Source organism: Candoia aspera, chromosome 4 (assembly GCF_035149785.1).
Source record: "Candoia aspera isolate rCanAsp1 chromosome 4, rCanAsp1.hap2, whole genome shotgun sequence".
In the NCBI taxonomy this organism is placed as follows: Eukaryota; Metazoa; Chordata; class Lepidosauria; order Squamata; family Boidae; genus Candoia; species Candoia aspera.
The window spans coordinates 97,039,240-97,058,431 of NC_086156.1; the positions used below are offsets into that span (position 1 = coordinate 97,039,240).

The 19,192-nt window shown below is 44.6% G+C and overlaps 1 protein-coding gene across 4 annotated transcripts; it reads left to right on the forward strand.

The window, feature by feature from the left end:
- Positions 1-811: 811 nt before the first annotated feature.
- Positions 812-18,539, forward strand: LOC134495556 (zinc finger protein 24-like). 4 transcript variants are annotated; one of them, XM_063301068.1, is made up of 5 exons: positions 812-1,038; positions 1,798-1,851; positions 6,590-7,663; positions 8,547-8,748; positions 15,681-18,539. In XM_063301068.1, exons 3-5 carry the CDS (start codon positions 6,812-6,814, stop codon positions 16,307-16,309), a joined length of 1,683 nt encoding a protein of 560 aa, XP_063157138.1. In that variant the 5' UTR covers positions 812-1,038; positions 1,798-1,851; positions 6,590-6,811; the 3' UTR covers positions 16,310-18,539. The 4 variants fall into 4 exon arrangements, with proteins under 4 accessions (XP_063157138.1, XP_063157141.1, XP_063157139.1 ...); XM_063301071.1 differs by lacking the exon at positions 1,798-1,851; XM_063301069.1 differs by lacking the exon at positions 812-1,038 and having other exon boundaries at positions 1,167-1,851.
- Positions 18,540-19,192: the final 653 nt, after the last annotated feature.

The window sequence follows — 19,192 nt, forward strand, 5'->3', positions numbered from 1 at the left end:
CGTAGTCTGTCTCTTCCTCCGTAATGAGGTTTTTACCATTAAACTTTAAAAAAAACCCAGAAGAGTAGTAAATGGCAAATACAGGAGGGTAACTAAGGACCACAACATCACCTGGATTCCCTGTAAAATTTAATTAATAAGGCAGAGCAAGTGTCAGATCAAAATCCCACCTGAAAGGACCCAAGTCTGTAAACAAACACTGGTCCTTCTAACCCAGTTCTGCAGTTTCTGATTGTCAGTGGTTCCCTGAAACTCATCTTGGGCAAAGAGCTTGGCCTGTCCTTCTCCAGGTTGAAGCCACCATATTTCAATTTCGCTTTCATCACTGCTTTCTATTGGGTGATAACCAGACACCAGCCTTCCATCTTTCTACCTCTGAGCCTTCCCTAGAGATGCTCTTTCCCTTCCCCGGAGGAAAGCACTCTGCACATACTCAGAGGCCATGCACTCAAAAACAAAACAAAAAAACAGCCCAACCCCAGCATGCTGCTAATTTGATACTTTCCTGCCATTCTGAGAAAGAGAAAAGGGGCCCGGGAGGGCAAGGGAGGAGCAGCGGCCCAGATGCGCGCCATTGGGCCCCGGCGCATCCCAGGGGGCGGGGGGAATCGTCCAGCGAGGGGCCCGCCTCGGCGACTCCTCCATGGAGCAATCGTGGCAAGGCAACCCTGCCCAGCCTCCCCCTCCCCCTTTGGGCGAGGGGCTGTCCCAAGCCGGCTTCCCCTTCCTTTCGGCGCTGACTGACAGGGATCGCAGCCACTGCCTGCCCTGTGGAGGGGGGACTAACCCCAGCCTCTCCGGCGCAGCCCGGGAACCAACCTGGTGGCCACCTCCAGGGCAGGGCAAGGCGAGAAGGGCTTGCGCGGCGCAGCAGGCGAGGGGAGGAGGCGAGGCGAGGCGACGGGCTGGGCCGGGCCGAGCCAGCCAGGGCATGATGGGCGCCGCGGAACTCAAGGCGGAGCCGCCGCCGCCGCCGCCGCCGCCGCCGCCGCCACAAGAGCCCTAAAAGAGAGCCGCGCTGGAGGCGCCCCGGCCCAGGTAGCGCAGCCGGGCCCGGGGCGCGCCAGGGCGGGCGAGGGAGGGCGGGCAAGCAGGAGGCGGAGGAAACAAAGGGGGAGCGGAGGAAGAGTTGGAGCTGGGACTCCCGGGCTTTTGCGGGCAGCGGACGGACCGTGGAGGCGGCTGGAGCCTGCGGGGATCCGTTGGGGCTCGGAGCTTCGCGGCGGGACCCGGCGGTTCTCTGGGCTGGCGCGGGTCCGTTAGGGCTGGCGGGGGGAGCCCGGGTCCAGGCGGTTCCGCGAGGGACGGGACTTGGAGCTTGGGACCAGAACTTCTGCAGTTCCTCGGGGAAGAAGGAGGGCGGCGGCGGGGATCCCGCGATCCCCCCGGGAAACAGGGCTAGTCCTGCCGGGTCCGTTAGAAAGGAGGCGGAGAGGAAGGAGCCTGGATTCGCGCCAGGAGCGGAATACTTGGGTGCTCGGGGGAAGAGATGAACGGGCGCCTCATGCGCCATGGAGAGGGCTGCGGGTGGGTGCTCGCCGAAAGGAAGAGGGGCTTTCTTGGAACCGCGCCTCGTCCTGGAGAAACCTAGCCGTCTGGACCCCTGGTTTCTCCGGAGGAGGGAAAAGGGAAGAGGCTCAAACTCATCTTCTGAATGAGCCTTCTGTTTGCCAGGCAGCTGCACGGGAAGGGGGAATGGGAAAGATGGGTGGGGGCAAATGATAGCCCAGGATCCGCCTTGGGTGAGACAAAGTGGGATCTACTTGGTAAGGCACCTCGGTCACTTTTTTTTTTAAGTCGCATCCGGCGGCGGGATTCTGGATTTCTTGGGGGCAGGAAGTGTTGGAGGAGGTAACTCAACTCTGTCGCCTTTACGTGTTTGAAAAATACTAATGTAAAATTATGTGATGGCCCGGTGTGCTCAGTTCTTACACAGAAGGGCTATCTCTGTAATAAAAGAGCTCCATCGCCACATCCTCAGAGTCCAGCCATTCCTAATCTGGTGACTGCATTTCCCGGGATCCCCAGTCAGAATGGGAGTTGTAGTCTAAGCACATCCAGAAGAGCATCAGGATAGAGGAGGCTATCCTACAAATTTTATCTTAGGTCAAGGGTGTTCCTGTAGATTTGTTTAACTTCAGCAGCCCTAGCCACGGACAAAGGAGCTGCAGTTCCAGGTAGACCACCCACCCTTGAATTTAGGATAAAATTATATGTGTTTGAATCAGAAGAGAGAAGTTGAGCAACAGGGGTCTGTGTGCCCACACTGGCTCTCTGAGTTTAGTTCAACATCAGTATTTCCTCCTCTGGTTCCCATAAACACTTGAGGTACATCTAATGAAATAGATTGGCAGATGATTTAGAACACATCCAATCAAGTACTTTAAAGTTCATAATTATTACCACCAGATGAAGGGAAGATTTAAGAATCCTGTGCTGTATTTATGGGGACTGGGCCTAAAGATGGGAAAAATCTATGTACAATTTGAGGTACCCAGAGAAAACGTTTGGCATTTGATGTGAGATTAACTAAAGAACTTGCCAATTTCTTTATGTGCGGCCAATTGATATAAATCACAGGCACTGGGTGGAACAATGAAAGCTGTATACTTAGATAAATCCTTTCAGCAATGGCTGTGCTGGCTTGGGATTCTAGGAACACCTCAGGAGCATCAGGTTGGGAAAACCTGGCTTGAATCGGTATATTATTAGGTGCTGAGGAAAAGTAGCAGAGTTTTTCATATTTTGCTTGATCTAAATGCTTACAAGCAAGGTATGAAATAAAGTCTCCTTTCTGGAGTCTCCCTTATACCAGATAAGGCTATGGCTGTGTGATCTGCTGAGTTTAAGTCACCACGAAGCATGGTTGGGGAACTAACATCCTGATCGATGCAAAGGTAATCAAATTAACTACCTCTGCAGCACACCATCTCAGACTAAATATATAAGCCATCTATGCATTTTCCTTAAGTTAAAAAAAAGGAATAAAAATGCCTAATGGGTTTGGAATTGGAGGCACAGGGTGGGGGATGGCTGGATCTTCGCCCACCTCCCTCCTGAGCCCAATTAATTCCCTGCATGTTCACAGAGATTGAAAAGGAGCTTGGAGAAGTAAAGATGCTGCTGTCAGAGCAACTCTGCTTTGCAGTCATTCCATTAGCCTGTTTCTATGGCAGGTGGAAACAATGGTAGTTACTGGAGACCTACAGATTCGGATGACATATCAGGCTGTGTCTGAGGCACATCAACTGAAAAGGGCATGATTTTAGATTCTGGTTAAGATGCTTTACCTTAACCATCATTTCACCCAATCGAACAATTGAGTAGCCTAACTGCGACGGCTGTATTCACATGATATACTTATTGGTCAGTTATAGACATAGTGGATGCATTTGTACATTATACCAAGCTTGGCAAGTTTTAACCTTGGGGTTTGGTAGCATAGTGTGTTGTGTGAACCCAATCTACTTTGTAAGTTGATGGTTCAGTGCATTGTATGAATCCTCAAAAGCTGTGCTATGCAAATACAGCCAGTGTACCTTAGTGTGCCATGTGACTGTCCATCTAGTCCAGAATTGTGAATTGTGATTGTAACTCTGTAGGGCCTTAAGACAGGTCATGATGCTACAATCTTGCAAATAAAATAAATGAATAAATAAATATAGGAAGCTGGTCCTTACCAGATCAAATCATTTGTTTATCTGTTCCAGTCTGGTTTGCTCCAGGGGTGAGCACGAGAGAGAGCTAGATTTATTGGTAGATCTTTCGCATTCTGCAGATGATGAAGAATTTCAGAGTCCAATATGTTTAACAGCAGTGAGAAAATGATGCTTCATCCCCATGCAAGATTGTGAGTTATGTTTCATTTTGGTTGCCCCCTCTCCAAGATCTTTGGAAATAATCAAAATTTATTTGTCTGTTTTTGAGCACCTTTGGCTCTTGGGAAGGGAGGAAGAGTGTCCACTAAAAAGTCAAATCAGATTCTCAAGTCTGTAATCCTGATTGAATAAAAGTAGGGAAAGCTCTTTGCTACCTCAGGAAGGACTTCCCCACATGCCACCTATTATATGACCTGCTAGGGATTGAATCTAGAACCCTGGTGTGCTTTCAGGGATTGCAGCCCGTCTGTAAAGAAATGAATGTTGGAAAGTTGCTTTACATCAGTCACATTATGTAAGGTCCAGCCTCATTGGATCCTAGTGACTTTTCAAACTCTCAGAGACATCTTTCAGATCATCTACTTAATGTTTTAAAGGAAGATGCTCAGGATTGTCTTTTTGCACAAGGAAGAAGTTATGTCACTGAGTTCTGCTGGTCTTTGTTAGAATAAAATGCTGAACTAAACTGGCCTCTAACATGATCCAGTAAGGCAATTCATATGTTCTTATATGATGAGAGAAAGAGGGAATAGATGGATTTTGCGGGGTGCCTAATGATTTCATACATGATCAGTCATAGCACATTCTACAATTACATTGACCATAAGCAGGCAGTCCCTGGCCAGCTTCATCCTTATTAGGAATTATCAGATATACTATTGATTTTTCACTGATGAACTTAAGGTGGCATCTATAGCACTCCATCCTATTTTTCCCACGTCAGCCCTATGAGTTAGGTAAAGGTAAAGGTTTCCCTTGACGTAAAGTCCAGTCGAGTCCGACTCTAGGGGGCGGTGCTCATCTCCGTTTCTAAGCCTTGGAGCCGGCGTTGTCCATAGGACACTTCCGGGTCATGTGGCCAGCATGACTCACGGAACGCCGTTACCTTCCCGCCGAAGCGGTACCAATTAATCTACTCACACTTGCATGTTTTCGAACTGCTTGGTGTGCAGGAGCTGGGATTAACAACGGGAGCTCACCCCGCCGCGCGGTTTCGAACCGCCGACCTTCCGATCGACAGCTCAGCGGTTTAACCCGCAGCGCCACCGCGTCCCTATGAGTTAGAGAAGGCTAAAAGCCCTAAACCATTCAGTGAGCTTCTCCTGGTCCAGCACCTTCACCACTACACTGCTCTATACATAGGACCTTGTGGTGGTTGGTGTAACTGAAAACACCACACAGATTATATAGTATATAAAAATAAATCCCCTCCACAAGAGGTTAGTGGTAAAAGTCATGTAAAACTTTCTGTACGGGGGCATGACATAATGTAACGTCTGTCTCTTTGAGAGCTTAAGCGAAGGTGGGCTGTATGTGCCATTCAGATAGATAGTACAGTACATGCTATAACTTGGCAACTTTAAGATGTGTGGACTTCAACTCCCAGAATTCTTAAAGTTGCCAAATTTGAAAAACACTGTTCTGTACATATCTGTCCATTGAATTCAGTAGGACTTATTCCAAAATCATGGATATTGAATTTTAGTTCCCGTGATGATCAGAGTAAATAACTATATTCTTTATCTGTGGAATTCACTGCAGGATGTGGCAGGAGGGATGCCTGGTGCACAACTAAGCTGGGAGCCTCTACCTTTAAAGCTGGAGAAACGTAAACAGTTGTAGCCTGTCTCATAAATTAGATGATATTAAGCAGAGATTAGACATAATCCTGAAGGAGGAAATTAATTTCATTCCATTTGTTTCTGATGCTCAGGCCGTACGTACTGATACTTATGTAGGAAAAAGAGCACCATCGACTGAAAAATGGTAGCAGGAAGACTCCATAAAATATGTAGAAGGAACAGATGAGGGTAGTAGGATGACTTGGAGGAACACAAAATGCTAGTTAAGACTGCTTCTTGACAAGGCTTTTATTACAAAACAGCCCTGTCTCATTCACAGAATTTTATGGGGCATCATCTTTTAGTTCTAATTATAGTCACCCATTTCTTCTTCCCGTATTTTCTTCTTTTCACAGAAAAATCCACAAAGGCGGGGGTGGGTGGGTGGAGAGATAGAAGGACCGCAAAACAGACTTTTGAGCAATAATCCAGGGAACCAAATTATCCCAAAAAGGGTAGGAATAGATTGGAGGGCTGCAATCTTGAACAATAGCTCTCTATCCTGCCATGTATTCTCAAAGGCTACTAGTTGTGATTTCTGTATTGAAACTCAGTCTTCCAAACCAGTAAATCACTGAGTTTTATGTGCTCTTGAAAACAGGAGGGGAAAGGTATCGCTTCATTTCCTGCTGATTTCCTGATACCTAGTTGGACATTGTTGTAAGCAAAATTCCAGAAATGATAGACTTTTGACTGAACACAAAATGGGCCTTCTTTACTTTAACTTCTACACAGCAGATATATTCTAATTCAGTGTTCCCAACTTGATGCCTTATAGACCATAACTCCCATAATCCCATCCAGCACGGCCCGCTTGAATTGTAAACTGGGACATCTGGAGGTTACCATTTTGCAGAAAACTGGCCCATTTTGTATCACCATCCATGCCTTTGACTAAGGTTGCCAGGGAAAATAACCTCACATGATTGGTTGATCCTCAGATAGTGTATTAATACCAAACTGCCACTGCCTAGGTGTGAAACCAGTATCAGTAGTAGGGCAAATAATGGTTAAGTAAAGGCAGTATTTGGGGATGGATCTGATTCTTCTGAGCATAATTCTTAATGGTGTTTTTCCTTTCTGTATCAGGGAGGTGCTCTTTTACTTTATCATCACTTCAGTGGCAATAGGACACCTTTAAGGATCATCCATCCTTTCCTGTTGGGTGTCTTATACGCACCTGGCTCCCTGGGACTACACATTGCATTGAAGCTCTCTTTCAGTTGGCCCAGTCTCCACTGGCTGGGTGGTTCTGCCGTGGTCTACAGGAAGTTTGGAGAACAAGAGAGTCCTTCCTTGCAGGAGTAAAAGATGGCTGCCACACAGGAAGTGCCTCCTCCAGCATTGGGCCTCCACTTTTTGTATCCATTAGAAGAAACCATGGCACCGAGGGTGAAAATGGAGGAGCCTGGACCCCCATGCCCCGAAGCTGGTTGGGAATGGGATGCTCCGGGGAAGACTCCCCTTGTTGTTCAGGCAGGCACCATTAGTGATCTGCTGAGGTGGGCAACTCCTCCCCAGGTGAGGAGTGACCCAATTCCACAGCTATGGGAGGTTCAGTGCCAGGAGATGGTGCAAACCCTGAGGACACCTGCTGAAGTCATGCCAGCCCCTGTGCCTGTCCCGCCCCCAGCCCCTGGCTGGAGCAACCTCCAACTACCTGAGCTTGCACCCGTGGATGACATTGAGGCCTACCTGTCATCCTTTGAGCGTGCAGCCGAATCCTGCCAGTGGCCGAGAGGAGAGTGGATGAGCCGCCTTATGCCAGCTCTTGGAAAAGCCCAGCCACCCCATAATGGCCTGGATGCCAGAGGCGGCAGGAGTGAGCACAGAAAGTCCAAATCCTCTGGCCTGCGAGGGGAAGCAGGCGCCAGTGTGGAAATGCAGCGGCAGCGTTTCCGGCAGTTCCGTTACCAGGACTCCGAAGGCCCCCGGGAGGCTTGCCGGAGGCTCCGGGAACTTTGCCGTCGCTGGCTGAAGCCCGAGAGCCGCACAAAGGAACAGATCCTGGAACTGCTGATCCTGGAGCAGTTCCTGACCATCTTGCCCCAGGAGATCCAGAGCTGGGTGTGGGAACGAGGCCCTGAGACGTGCGCCCAAGCAGTGGCCTTGGTGGAAGGATACCAGATGGGACGGCGAGAGGCAGGGATGTGGGAGCAACAGGTAAGGGAGTTTTTAATCGAGATTCTAGTGCTGAGGAGAGACTGACGTTGTGAGGGAAACCTCTGACATCCTTAGTCACTCCAAGATGTTTTCTCATTTCCCCCCCCCCCAAGGCAAATGAGGCTTGTATCAGTGTTATAATGACTTGTATCTGTGTTTCATGGGTATAAAAATAGCCAAGGCCTTGCCCCCAATGCAACTTGCAATCTAAAAGATGCAAACTTGGCAGGAAAAAGTTCAGTCAAGCACGGGGGAAGAAGACATGGGTAAAAGTTCTTTGAGTTGGCACAGGATTTAAACATAATTGTTTTTGTTTAATGCACTTGTTTGTTTATGGATTTTTTTTAAACTAGGCTTTAAAACTTCCTCTTTTAAAAACGAAGAGGGGAAAAAAAGATTTGGTCACATGACAGGCCCATTATTAGCAAACGAACCTGCATTCAGCTGCCACAGTTTCTTCCTGATTTATACAGGTTCGAAATGGCTATCCACCAGTTGTTGAGGGCCTCTTTGTTATGCAAGTATGCAGGGGGCTTCTGGTGGGAACATGCCAAAAGCAGCATCTCCAGATGCCTTGGACTGCAGCTCTCACAATCCCTTGTTATTAGCCACGTTGGCTAGGGCTGAAGAGAGCTGAAATCCAAAATCATCAGAAGACCCCAGGTTGTCTGATCCTTTTGGCCACTACAATAAGCAGGGTGCTGGATGAGATGGATCTTTGCTGTCAGATAGACTTTTGGAATGGGAATTGCAAAACAGCAACAACCATGGAAGTGTGAGTGGCTGATTAGTGATCTTCTTTTAGCTTCAAGGCTTAAACAAAAGAGTGGGGTTGGCAGATTCCCCTGAGTTCCTAGTGACCCACTGTTGTCCTTGTTGCTAGGTTACAGTGCGGGTCAAGGTTGAGCAGGTAAGCCCACAGGAGATGATTTTACCTGGAGCACCATGGGATCCTTCAGCCTCACTGCTGCCCCATCCTGAGTGCATATCCTCATCCAATGTAACACTAAACCAGCCTGCCCCAGGCCCTGCTCTCAAGATGCCCTGCATCCCGAAACAGGAACCACGAGGCCTTCAGGAAACAGGTAAGAAGGAAGAGAGAAGTTGCTGATCATTATTTTCATGGGGCAGCAGGATGTTCTAGGAATATTTTCCTGCCACAGGGAATCATTTGCCACATGAAGTCAAACGATCAAAGATAACTTCTTTAGGCAAGTGTTGTAAACCGCCTGTATATAACAGATGAGGAATCTTCCAACTCCCATCATCCCCAGCCAGTGCAGCCAGAACAGGGAGTTGTAGTTCAGCAATATCTAGAGGACCTTTGGTCTTACTTATGGCTGAGCTAAAAAATTCAGACAAGTTTTTTTTTAATAATCTGTGGAATGATTGGCTATCAGAGAAGATGAATATTCACTTCAGAAGTATTCTAATGCTTTGCTTCCATTCAGTGGGCATCCAGACATTTGCAGCCCAGATTTGGTAGCTCTGTGCAAACCAAGTTATTTAATTGAAAGTAAGATAAAATATTTGAGTTCCTCCAGTCCCCAGAAATTCCTTCCACGTTTTTAAGGAATTGCAATTTGGTGAAGATGGAAGAGGGAATATAATCCAACTTCTATTTATCTGAGCACTTTTACTCCACTCATTGGAGCAGCTTACACATGATCAGCCTAAATAAGATACACTCTACCTGAACGTTTGAAAAGAAAAAGAGCTGAGGATGGAAAAGGAAAATAAACCTCCTTAAATACAATTTCTTCCGGTAACAGCACTTTTTTTTTTCTTTTTGTGACTTTGAGTCAATCTTGACTTCTGGCAAATGCCTGGACAAGTCCCTGTGGTTTTCCTGTCAAGGTTTTTTGGAAGTAGTTTGCCATTGCCTTCTTCCTAGGCTGAGAGACAGGGCCGGGCCCAAAGTCATTCAGATGGCTTCAGGCCTAAGGCAGGTCTAGAACTCGCAGTCTCCAGTTTCTAGCCCAGTGCCTTTAACTGCTATACCAGACTGGCTCTTAGGACAGCACTACAAAATTTAAATGATTTTGTAATATAGAGGCAGGCTAAATCCTGTCTCATTTGATCTTATTTGTGTGTATCGCGTTTGAAATCAGTGGGAAAAACGCATCTTACAGTTGAAGTCAGTCTTCCTCTGTCTGATGCCCTTCAGATAAATTGGGCTTCTGCACCAAATAAATGGAGGAGGTATGTCAATGATACTTTTCACCAAAAGCACAATGGACTGACTCTGCAGAGGGCAGAGAATTAGGATAGAATTCAGAACAGTATATACCAGTGTTTCTCAACCACCGCAACTTAAAGATGTGTGGACTTCAGTTCCCAGAGTTCCCCAGCCAGCAATACTGGGGAATCCTGAAGTTGCTGAGGTAGAGAAACACTGGTATATACTATTTAGACTAACTAAAGTGATTGTAGGATGAAAGATTAATGGCATTCCATTAATGCAGCCTGACCTGGCCCCTTCCAGACATCATATATTAAAATCCCATAATTCTCATTTCCAGAACTTCTAATTTGGCTCAACTGTTGCTCCTCCAATTAACTGCCTCAGGCCTTTTCTCATCCCAGCTGGGGACAGTGGAGAAATGTTCATTAACAATGTAATGTGACTTTATCTGGTTTCCAGTTCCTGTATCTATGTACAAACTGGAATGCAGTTATTACACTTAAAACTGCTCTTTTGAAACAAAACTTATGAATTACAGCAGACATGGAATAGAACAAGTTTAAAATCTGAGAAATTAAGAACTGAGCAAAATCAAGCATGAGTGATTCAGCCCTCCTTATTATTCTACCGAACTATAACTGTTTCTTGCCTACAGTTAGCTGCTCATGGTTCCTCTTCTTGTATATTCACACTCTGCTTCTTCCTTTACCAAACCCAACAGTCATTGCTCTTATATGGCCAATAATTATTGCAACAAAGAATCTTCAGTATAAGGTAAACCGTCAGCCAAGGACTGAAACCAATATGTGGAAATGATTTTAAAAATTGTTTACTTCTGTTTGTACTCTGTATGGATGTTCTGGCATAAAGTAGGTCTTTATTCTATGCCAGCTTATTTTTGATCAGCTATTATGCTGACAGACAACTAAAACAATGCCTATATATACAGACAGATGGAACATATGGAAATTAAATTGACTATATTATTGATATAAGGAGGTGGAAGAGCTCAGTTAGAACAGCAAAGATGTGACTGTAGAACAGATCCAGTTCAAGCTAAAGGGGAAGAACAAAGGCAGTCAGTTTTCAGAGTAAGATCTTAAACCTAAGCCTACTATTTTCAAAGACGACATTAGGAATCGCTTTGAAGTCCTAAACCTCATTGATAGGAAACCAGAGATACTATAGAATTAAAGAAGTTGTTAAGGATGAATGTCAGAAGCAACCACCAAAGAGAGAGAAAGGTTGAGGAAGTAAAGGTAACTGGGACCCTGGGAGGCAGTGACCATGCTATCCTGGAATTTCAGATAGTGTGATGACAAGAAACTGCCAACAGTCACACCTTAATATTAAACTTCAGAAGAGCAAACTTTGATGGACTTAGAAGGATAGTAGGATTCAATGGCTTGATATCCTAAAGGAGAAAAATGTCCAAGAAGACTGGGACCTTCTGTGATACACAATATTGGAGGCACAAACCCAAACAAATCCTACAAGAAGGAAAAATGAGAAACATCTAAAGTGACCAAACTGGGTCCACATAGAACTTAATAAATTGCTTAAAGAAGAAAGGAAACGTACAAGAAATGGAAACAGGGGAATATATCCAAAGAAGCATCCAAAGTAGTTTGCAAAAACTGCAGATCTAGCATGAGAAAAGCTAAAGCCCAGTACAAGGCCACGCTAGCAAGTTATGTCAAAACAACAAATGAAGGTTTTTCAGGTACTGTATGTCAGAAGCAAAAGGAAAGTCAAGGAGATAGTAGGTCTTCTGCAGAGTGGGAATGGTGAAATGGTTAAGGAGGAGGAGGAGAAGGCAGAACTCAACTCCTGTTTTGCATCTGTTTTCTCTCAGAAGGTGAACGAACCCTCGGTTGGCCCTCACTGTGCCACTGGTGGGGGAAGTGAACTGAAGCTCACGATAAGCAAAGAGCAAGTGAGGGACTTCCTAGCTAATCTAAATGATGAATTATAGCTAGGGTATTGAAGAAACTAGCAGTGGTAATTGCAGAACTACTCTCTGTAATTTTTGCAAAGTCCTGGAGAACAGGCAAGGTCCCAGAAGGCTGGAAGAGGACTAATGCTGTTCTTATTTTCAAAAAGGGGAAGAAGCAGGACCCAGGAAACTACAGGCCTGTGAGCTTGACATTGGTATGAGGCAAGGTTCTTGAGCAGATTATCAAACAGCGTGTTTGCGAGCACTTAGATAGGAATTCATTAATTAACAGGAGCCAATGTGGATTTATGCTGAACGAGTCATGTCAGACTAACATCTGCTTTTATGACAGAATTACTAGCCTGGTTGATCAGGAAACTGCTGTGGATATGGTATATCTTGACTTCAGCAAGGGTTTTGACAAAGTCTCTCATAACATCCTTATCTACAAAATGGTCAAATGTGGGTTTGACAACTCAACCATTATGTGGATCCATAGTTGGCTCAAGGATCGTACTCAAAGGGTAGTTATAAATGGCATCAAATGTACCTGGACAGACATTTTGAGTGGGGTGCCAGAGGGCTCTGTCCTGGGCCTGGTGTGTTTCATATTTTTTATAAATGATATGGATGAGAGAGTCCAGGCATGCTTACCAAAGATGCAGACAATACAAAGCTAGGTTGGGTGGCCAATATGTGGGAAGAGAGGAAAAAAAATCAGAAAGATTTAGACAAGCTAGAACAGTGGGCAAAAAGAAATAGAATGGAATTAACAGGGAGAAATGTAAAGTCATGCATCTAGGTAAGAAAAACTAAAGAAACATATATAGGATGGGGAAAATCTGGCTCAAGAGCAGCACATGTGAGAAGGACTTGGGTGCACTAGTGGATCACAAGCTCAGCATGTCCCAACAGTGTGATGCAGCTACAAAGAAGGCCAACAACATCTTGAAGAGCATCAAGAAGAACATAGAGTCCAGATTGTGGGAAATAATTATCCCGCTCTACTCTGCCTTGGTCAGGCCTCACTTGGAGTATTGCATTCAGCTCTGCACACCCCAGTTTAAAAAAGAAATTGGTAAATTGATAAACTGGAGCAAATTCAGAGAAGGGCTTCTTCCAAGAAGGTGAAAGGACTGGAAACCAAATCCTATAAGGAACAGTTAAAAGACCTAGGTATGTTTAGCTTGCAGATGAGGAAGATGAGAGGGGACATGATAGCTGTCTTCAAATATCTAAAGGGCTGTCACACTGTAGAGGATTCAGGCTTATCCTCACTTGCTCCAGAGGTTAGGACTAGAACTAAAGGGATGAAACTTCAAGGATTAGATACATATTAGACATAAGGAAGAACTTGATAGTAAGAGCTATCAGTCAGTGGAATAGGTTATTGTGTGGAGTGGGTTTTTTTCCCCTTCACTGGAGGTTTTCAAACAGGCTGGATAGCCATTTCTCGGAAATGGCGCAGTGAATCCTGCAGTGTGCAGGGGGTTGGACATAATGACCTTTTACATCCCTTCCAACTCTACAATTCTATGATTCTAAGTCTGAGGAACAACAAACATTATTGCTGATGCATGCTGGATAATTGAGAAAGCCAAAGAACACCAACAAGAAATCAATACATGGTTCACTGAATATAGAAATGCCATTGATTGTGTCAACTATGTCAAACTGGAATGTCCTTAGAAAAATAGCCATCCCAGAACATCTCATTGTCCCCTTGCGAAACCTCTACACAGCACAGGAAGGTACAGTCTGGATGGGACTTGGTGGAAGTTGGGAAGGAGTAAGACAAGGCTGTATACTCTTTCCTTATTTATTCAAACTATATGCTGAATACATACATACATATATATATTTTCAAATTTTGCCACCGCCCATCTCTCCCCAGAAGTGGGACTCTGGGCAGTTTACAATAGAACTAACAAGATTAAAACAAGTTAAAAACAATTGTCATAATAATATATAAAATACAAATACAAATACAACATATAAATATAAAATAAAAATCCAGATGGCAATAAAAGATCATGTGTATGTGTGGGGCACTCTAAGGTGCCAGCCATCCCCAGGAATAACTACTCCCTGCCCCGCCCCAAGCACAGTGGCAGAGCCAGGGCTTCAGCATTTTTTGCAAGTCCAGGAGCGAGGGGGCTTGCCTCACCTCCGGGGGAAGAATGTTCCAGAGGGCGGAAGCTACTGCAGAGAAGGCCCGCTACCTGGACCCCACCAAACGGAACTCCTTACTGATGGGGTCTGTAACATGAGGGAGTTTGGATTGGAAGAAGTTGAGCATGGCTTTAAAATTTGAGGAAGAAACATCAATAACCTATCCTATGCTGATGACACTACTTGGACAGCTGAAAATGCAAATTATTGTTCAAGCTATAGGAATGAAAGTCAAGAAGCACAGTGTAAAAATGGGACTCAGTTAAATATAAAGAAGACCAAATAATGACAACAGGTACAGCAGCAACCAGCCTTAGAATTGACAATGAAGACACTGAAGTGGTGGATAGCTTCTGCCTTTTAGGATTGATTATCAACAGTAAAGGAACCAGGAGTCAAGTAATATTTTACAAACTACCACAGAATAGCAATGAAGGCCTTGGAAAGGATATTCAGAAGCTATGACATAACTGTACCTACAAAGATCAGAATCGTGCAGGCAGTGGTTTACCCTGTGACCCTGTGGAAGCAAAAGTTGTTTTTTTAAGTAGCAGGAAAGAGAGAGTATTGACATTTTTGAACTTTGATGTTGGAGATGATTCTTGAGGATATATTGATGGCCAAGAAAACAAACCAATTGATTATAGAACAAATCAATCCAGAATTCTCACTTGAAGCACAACTGACCAGGCTCAAATGATCATATCTGGATACATTATATGAAGACCCCCCCTTGAGAAGTCCATAATGCTGGGAAAGATGCGAGAAACGAACAGAAGATGATGACCAGCAGCAAGATGGATGGATTCAGTTAAAGCACCAAGGGGTTCACCACTGGGAAATCTGAAGAGTCAGGATGGATAGATCATCCCAGAGAAGGTCTGTTTATGCATTCGTTAAGAGTCAGTCCCAATTTGATGGCACATGATCAAATATGCTGACAAGGAGACATAACTACAGATTGCTCAGTTTCTTGACAACTAAATTCCCATCACCATTATTTTTGGAGAAAATAAGTACTTTTTTTTCCCCTAAGAAACTGCCTACCAAAGCCTTGAGCAGCCTTACCCAAATGGTGGAAGGACAGCTATGTTTGTACTAAGACCTAAACCTGATGCAGCACCATGCGCACTGTGTGAACTAAAAAAAAAGAAAAGTAAATGACCATTGTGCTTGAGGGTGGCAGCTAGAAGAGGAGCTTGGCTATCCTCCTTGCTTGCCGTTTCCCCCTCCCACCACCACCATCTCCACCACCCTGGACAAATAACAGATACAGGGCTCTCCTCCATTGGGGTCATGCCTACGCTTACAAATTGTTGTTGTTTATTCGTTTAGTCGCTTCTGACTCTTCGTGACTTCATGGGCCAGCCCACGCCAGAGCTTCCTGTCGGTCGTCAACACCCCCAGCTCCCCCAGGGACGAGTCCGTTACCTCTAGAATATCAACACTTACAAATACACGTGCTAATAGCAGAACAACATTTTTGTTGGGGTTATAGAAGTCCAGAGATTTTTAGTGATGAAAAGCTGCACAGCTTTTTCATCACTAAAACAATAAAATACAAGCTGTCGATTTGCAAACAGAACGCACAGAAAATAGACTGTTTCTAGTAAATGTATAATGGGGAGCATACATGTTTGTCTTGGCGTTGACAGCTGCATGTTGTCAGCCTGCCCTACCCACCTACCTGTTGTGAAAGGCCTTTCTCTTTCTTTCTTTGACAGGCTCTCTACTGGCCAATGGGAACCGAGAGGAGAACCTTTTGCCTGGAGGCGCTGTGGAAGTGGGAATGCTGCCTGGGAATTCCCAGGACAAAGTGTCGGGTGAGAATTGTGTTGAACGGGTGAGTCAACAATGTGAAATGAGATGTGAGACGGGGGAGAATCCAGCTGTACGCCCCAATGCTCTTGGAGGCTCTCACCCAGCAGCAAAGTCTCTTCACCAGTGTTCAGAATGTGGGAAAACATTTAGCCGTAACTCACATCTGCTCACCCACCAGAGGATCCATACTGGGGAGAAGCCTCATCAGTGCCCCCAGTGTGGCAAACGTTTTGGTCATACTTCCCAGCTGACTCGTCATCAGAGGACCCATGCCTCAGAGAGACCTTTCCGATGTGCTCAGTGCAGCCGAAGTTTTTATCAGAGCTCGGAGTTGACCAGGCATAGAGTATCCCATGCAAGAGATCGTCCGTACGGGTGCAGCCAATGTGGGAAGAAATTCCGTTGGAGTTCTGATCTCATTCGACACCAGATCACCCACACAGGAGAGAGACCGTACAAGTGTCCTGAGTGCGGGAAGAAGTTTGGGCAGAATTCGCACCTGGTTCGACATCGGAGAACCCACACTACTTAGCCAAGATCTTCCCAGAAGGAAAGAAAACTGTGTTTCCCAGCATTGAGAGCTCAATAAGGGCCAAAGTGTGGAACCAGACCCACTGTCTAGCTTAGTGTCATAATGAGCCAGATAACCGATGAACTTTCAGTTCAACATCTGCAGAGGTTTACCTGTTGGATATGGCTTAATTAGAACGAACCCTATCTACGTACAGCGGGATAGACAAGGTGGCAGTTCCACATTACCAATTTGTGTTCCACCTAGAGATCCACAGCATAGTCAGACTGATTGCTCTAAAAAGGTGTTGAGCCTTGCTAGAGTTGACTTCTTGGACAATACTAAACCACTAATATTGTGGTGGCACCAGTTGGATGTCTTTCTCTCTTTCTCTGTCTCCCTTCCCCCCCACCCCTCATTCTCTCTTTTAATAGAAAAGGTAATAGATCTTCTAGTCATCTAGACAGATTTATTGTTACATAACACAACCTGTATTCCCTGCCCTGAGACCATATCTTTGTCGTGAAGCAAAAGCAATGTATTTTTTAGAGAAAATGACCAGTCTGTATTGGCAGAGGGTTGAAATCTTTAAAATGATGGAGATCCCCTCTTGGGGAAGCTGCTGTGGCGTGTTTTGCTTTGTTTATTTCTTGGAACTTACAACTTTGATAAAAGGGAAAATTGTCAACCTAGGCTTGTACTGACATGGGAATATGCATAATAGAGCTGGGGATGATTTCAGTTGGTTGGCCTGCAGATTACATTATGCTATTATTAGGGTTGGCCATAAGTAGACAAGGGGGTTGGTGGAGGCTTTCCATCTGGTCCTTTTCATTGCCAGTAATCCTATCAGTCCACCTGCACGCCTCAGCCTCTTTCTTCATGAGCAACAACAAGAGGAAATACTCTTTCCTTACATTCAGCAAATAATATATCAAAAGTGCATCCTTGGGTACTTCAAGGGAAGAACACTGCTAAGTTTTTAATGCTATTCACATTGGGGCATGGGAAGTGGTGGTAAAAGAGTTTAGGGAGTCCTTTGCCGGAAGGGATCAGTAGATGACACTTAATGCAATTCACCCTTCTGCTTTTTATTGACATTGACCTGGTACCTCTCTCTTCTAATTAATTACAGTGGCCATGTTGGCACAATACATTTATCAGGACAACGCTTAAGCCATAGCATTGCTCAGCACACTAAGATTTGTTACTTTTTTGGGGTGGCTTTTGTTGTGTGGATCCAACTCATTTGATTAGGGTTAAGGTCCAGTGCATTGTGTAAACCCAGATAATGGGTTAATTCAAGAGCCAGGTTAAGCATGTTGTATGAACATAGTCAATGTGCTAGAAATACTCAAATACCTAAGGATGATTGCCTAAAAATAACCTTTTCACTTTCTGACCACTGCAAATGTACAGTGCCCATTCAGTGACCTCTCAAGGTTTGTCTAGTGCCCATCAAAAAGTGCCCAGGTGAATACTAGCCATGGAAGACGTGTACCAGGACAATATGACCATCTTTTAGAGCCATTTCCTCATACTGCTTTATTTCCACAATATGCACCTCAAAAATTAGTGCAGCTCAGTGAGAGATACTTCCTTTTTCCCGCCCCACCATTACCATCTTGTCTGTCTTCTTGGAATAATAAGACAGCCTTCTCCAGCCTGGTACCCTCCAAAGTTGAACACCTTATTTGGGAATAATGGGAATTACAGGTCATCAGGTTGGGAAAGACTGATAGATTTTTCACTGTAAATGTGAGGCGTTGACATTTTCTCAAGATACTGAGCCAGATTTGCTTTTCTGTGGCCTAAAAAAGTCAGTTCTGTCCATGATGATATGCAAGGAACTATTTTAGTTTGGGGCATAAAACAGCCTCTTAAAAGTTCCGGTTTTAATTTTTGCAAGGAAAAAAATAGCACGTTTATAGCTAGAACAAAGCTGAGTAAGAAGGATCAAGGTGGGCAAAAAGGACAGTGAGACTTGGGCAATATTCATAGTAGTCAAAAGATGGGATTCCAGGACTACAGACAATACTTGATGATCTTCCAGGTACTTGTGCACTTGAGTGATTGATGCAAAAGAACATCCAAATATGTGCAAATGTATTTTATTTGCACAATCTGTATAAGACCCAGAGTTCAGTTTATTATGCCAGTTTTAGTATAGTTTGATGCCAAGGTAAGAGTTCATTTTTCTAAGAAAAGGTGTCTGCAGCCCCACTGAATAAAAATTATGTTTGTACAGTCAGCTTTTATGACCAAGTGACTGCCTTGAAGAATTGCTAGATTAACCAAGTTTCCAAAGTTTTTAAGCTGTGTTTAATACAGAAGATTTCTCCAACTTAGGTGCCAGGAATTATAGTCAAGACCTCTGCTGGGCATCAAGATTTAAAAAGCAGATATAGATGATACTTGAAGATTTATTTGTTTTTACTGAGTTCGGATTTCCAAGTCCCAGATGACTTGGGTTGCAGAGTGGGAGGACAATTTTGTTGGTTTAAACTTTTGGTATGATAGATTAGAGGAAAGATTCAGGATGCTGTAATCTAGTAAAACCTAATATGATCAGCACTACACTCAAGTTATGTACCAGAGCATGGTATAACGATAACTGACTTTTTCAGAAATGTTCTCACACTCCAAGGATCTCGCACACACATCCAATTTAACACAAAGAAGTTTGGTTTGATTGGCTCCAATTCCCAGTTTTGATAACTTGTCAGCAGAGCATACTTCCATTTCTGGAAATGGGATGAAAGCAGTGATAATAACCTAAAGTATCTGTATGGGTGCCATCAATGAAAATGGGAAAGGGTTAGACTTCTCTTTGGTTTCTGGGCCAGCTAGCAAGAGTTTTTGTGTAAAAGTTCCAACAGTTCCATGGAAGTGGTGGCCAGAATG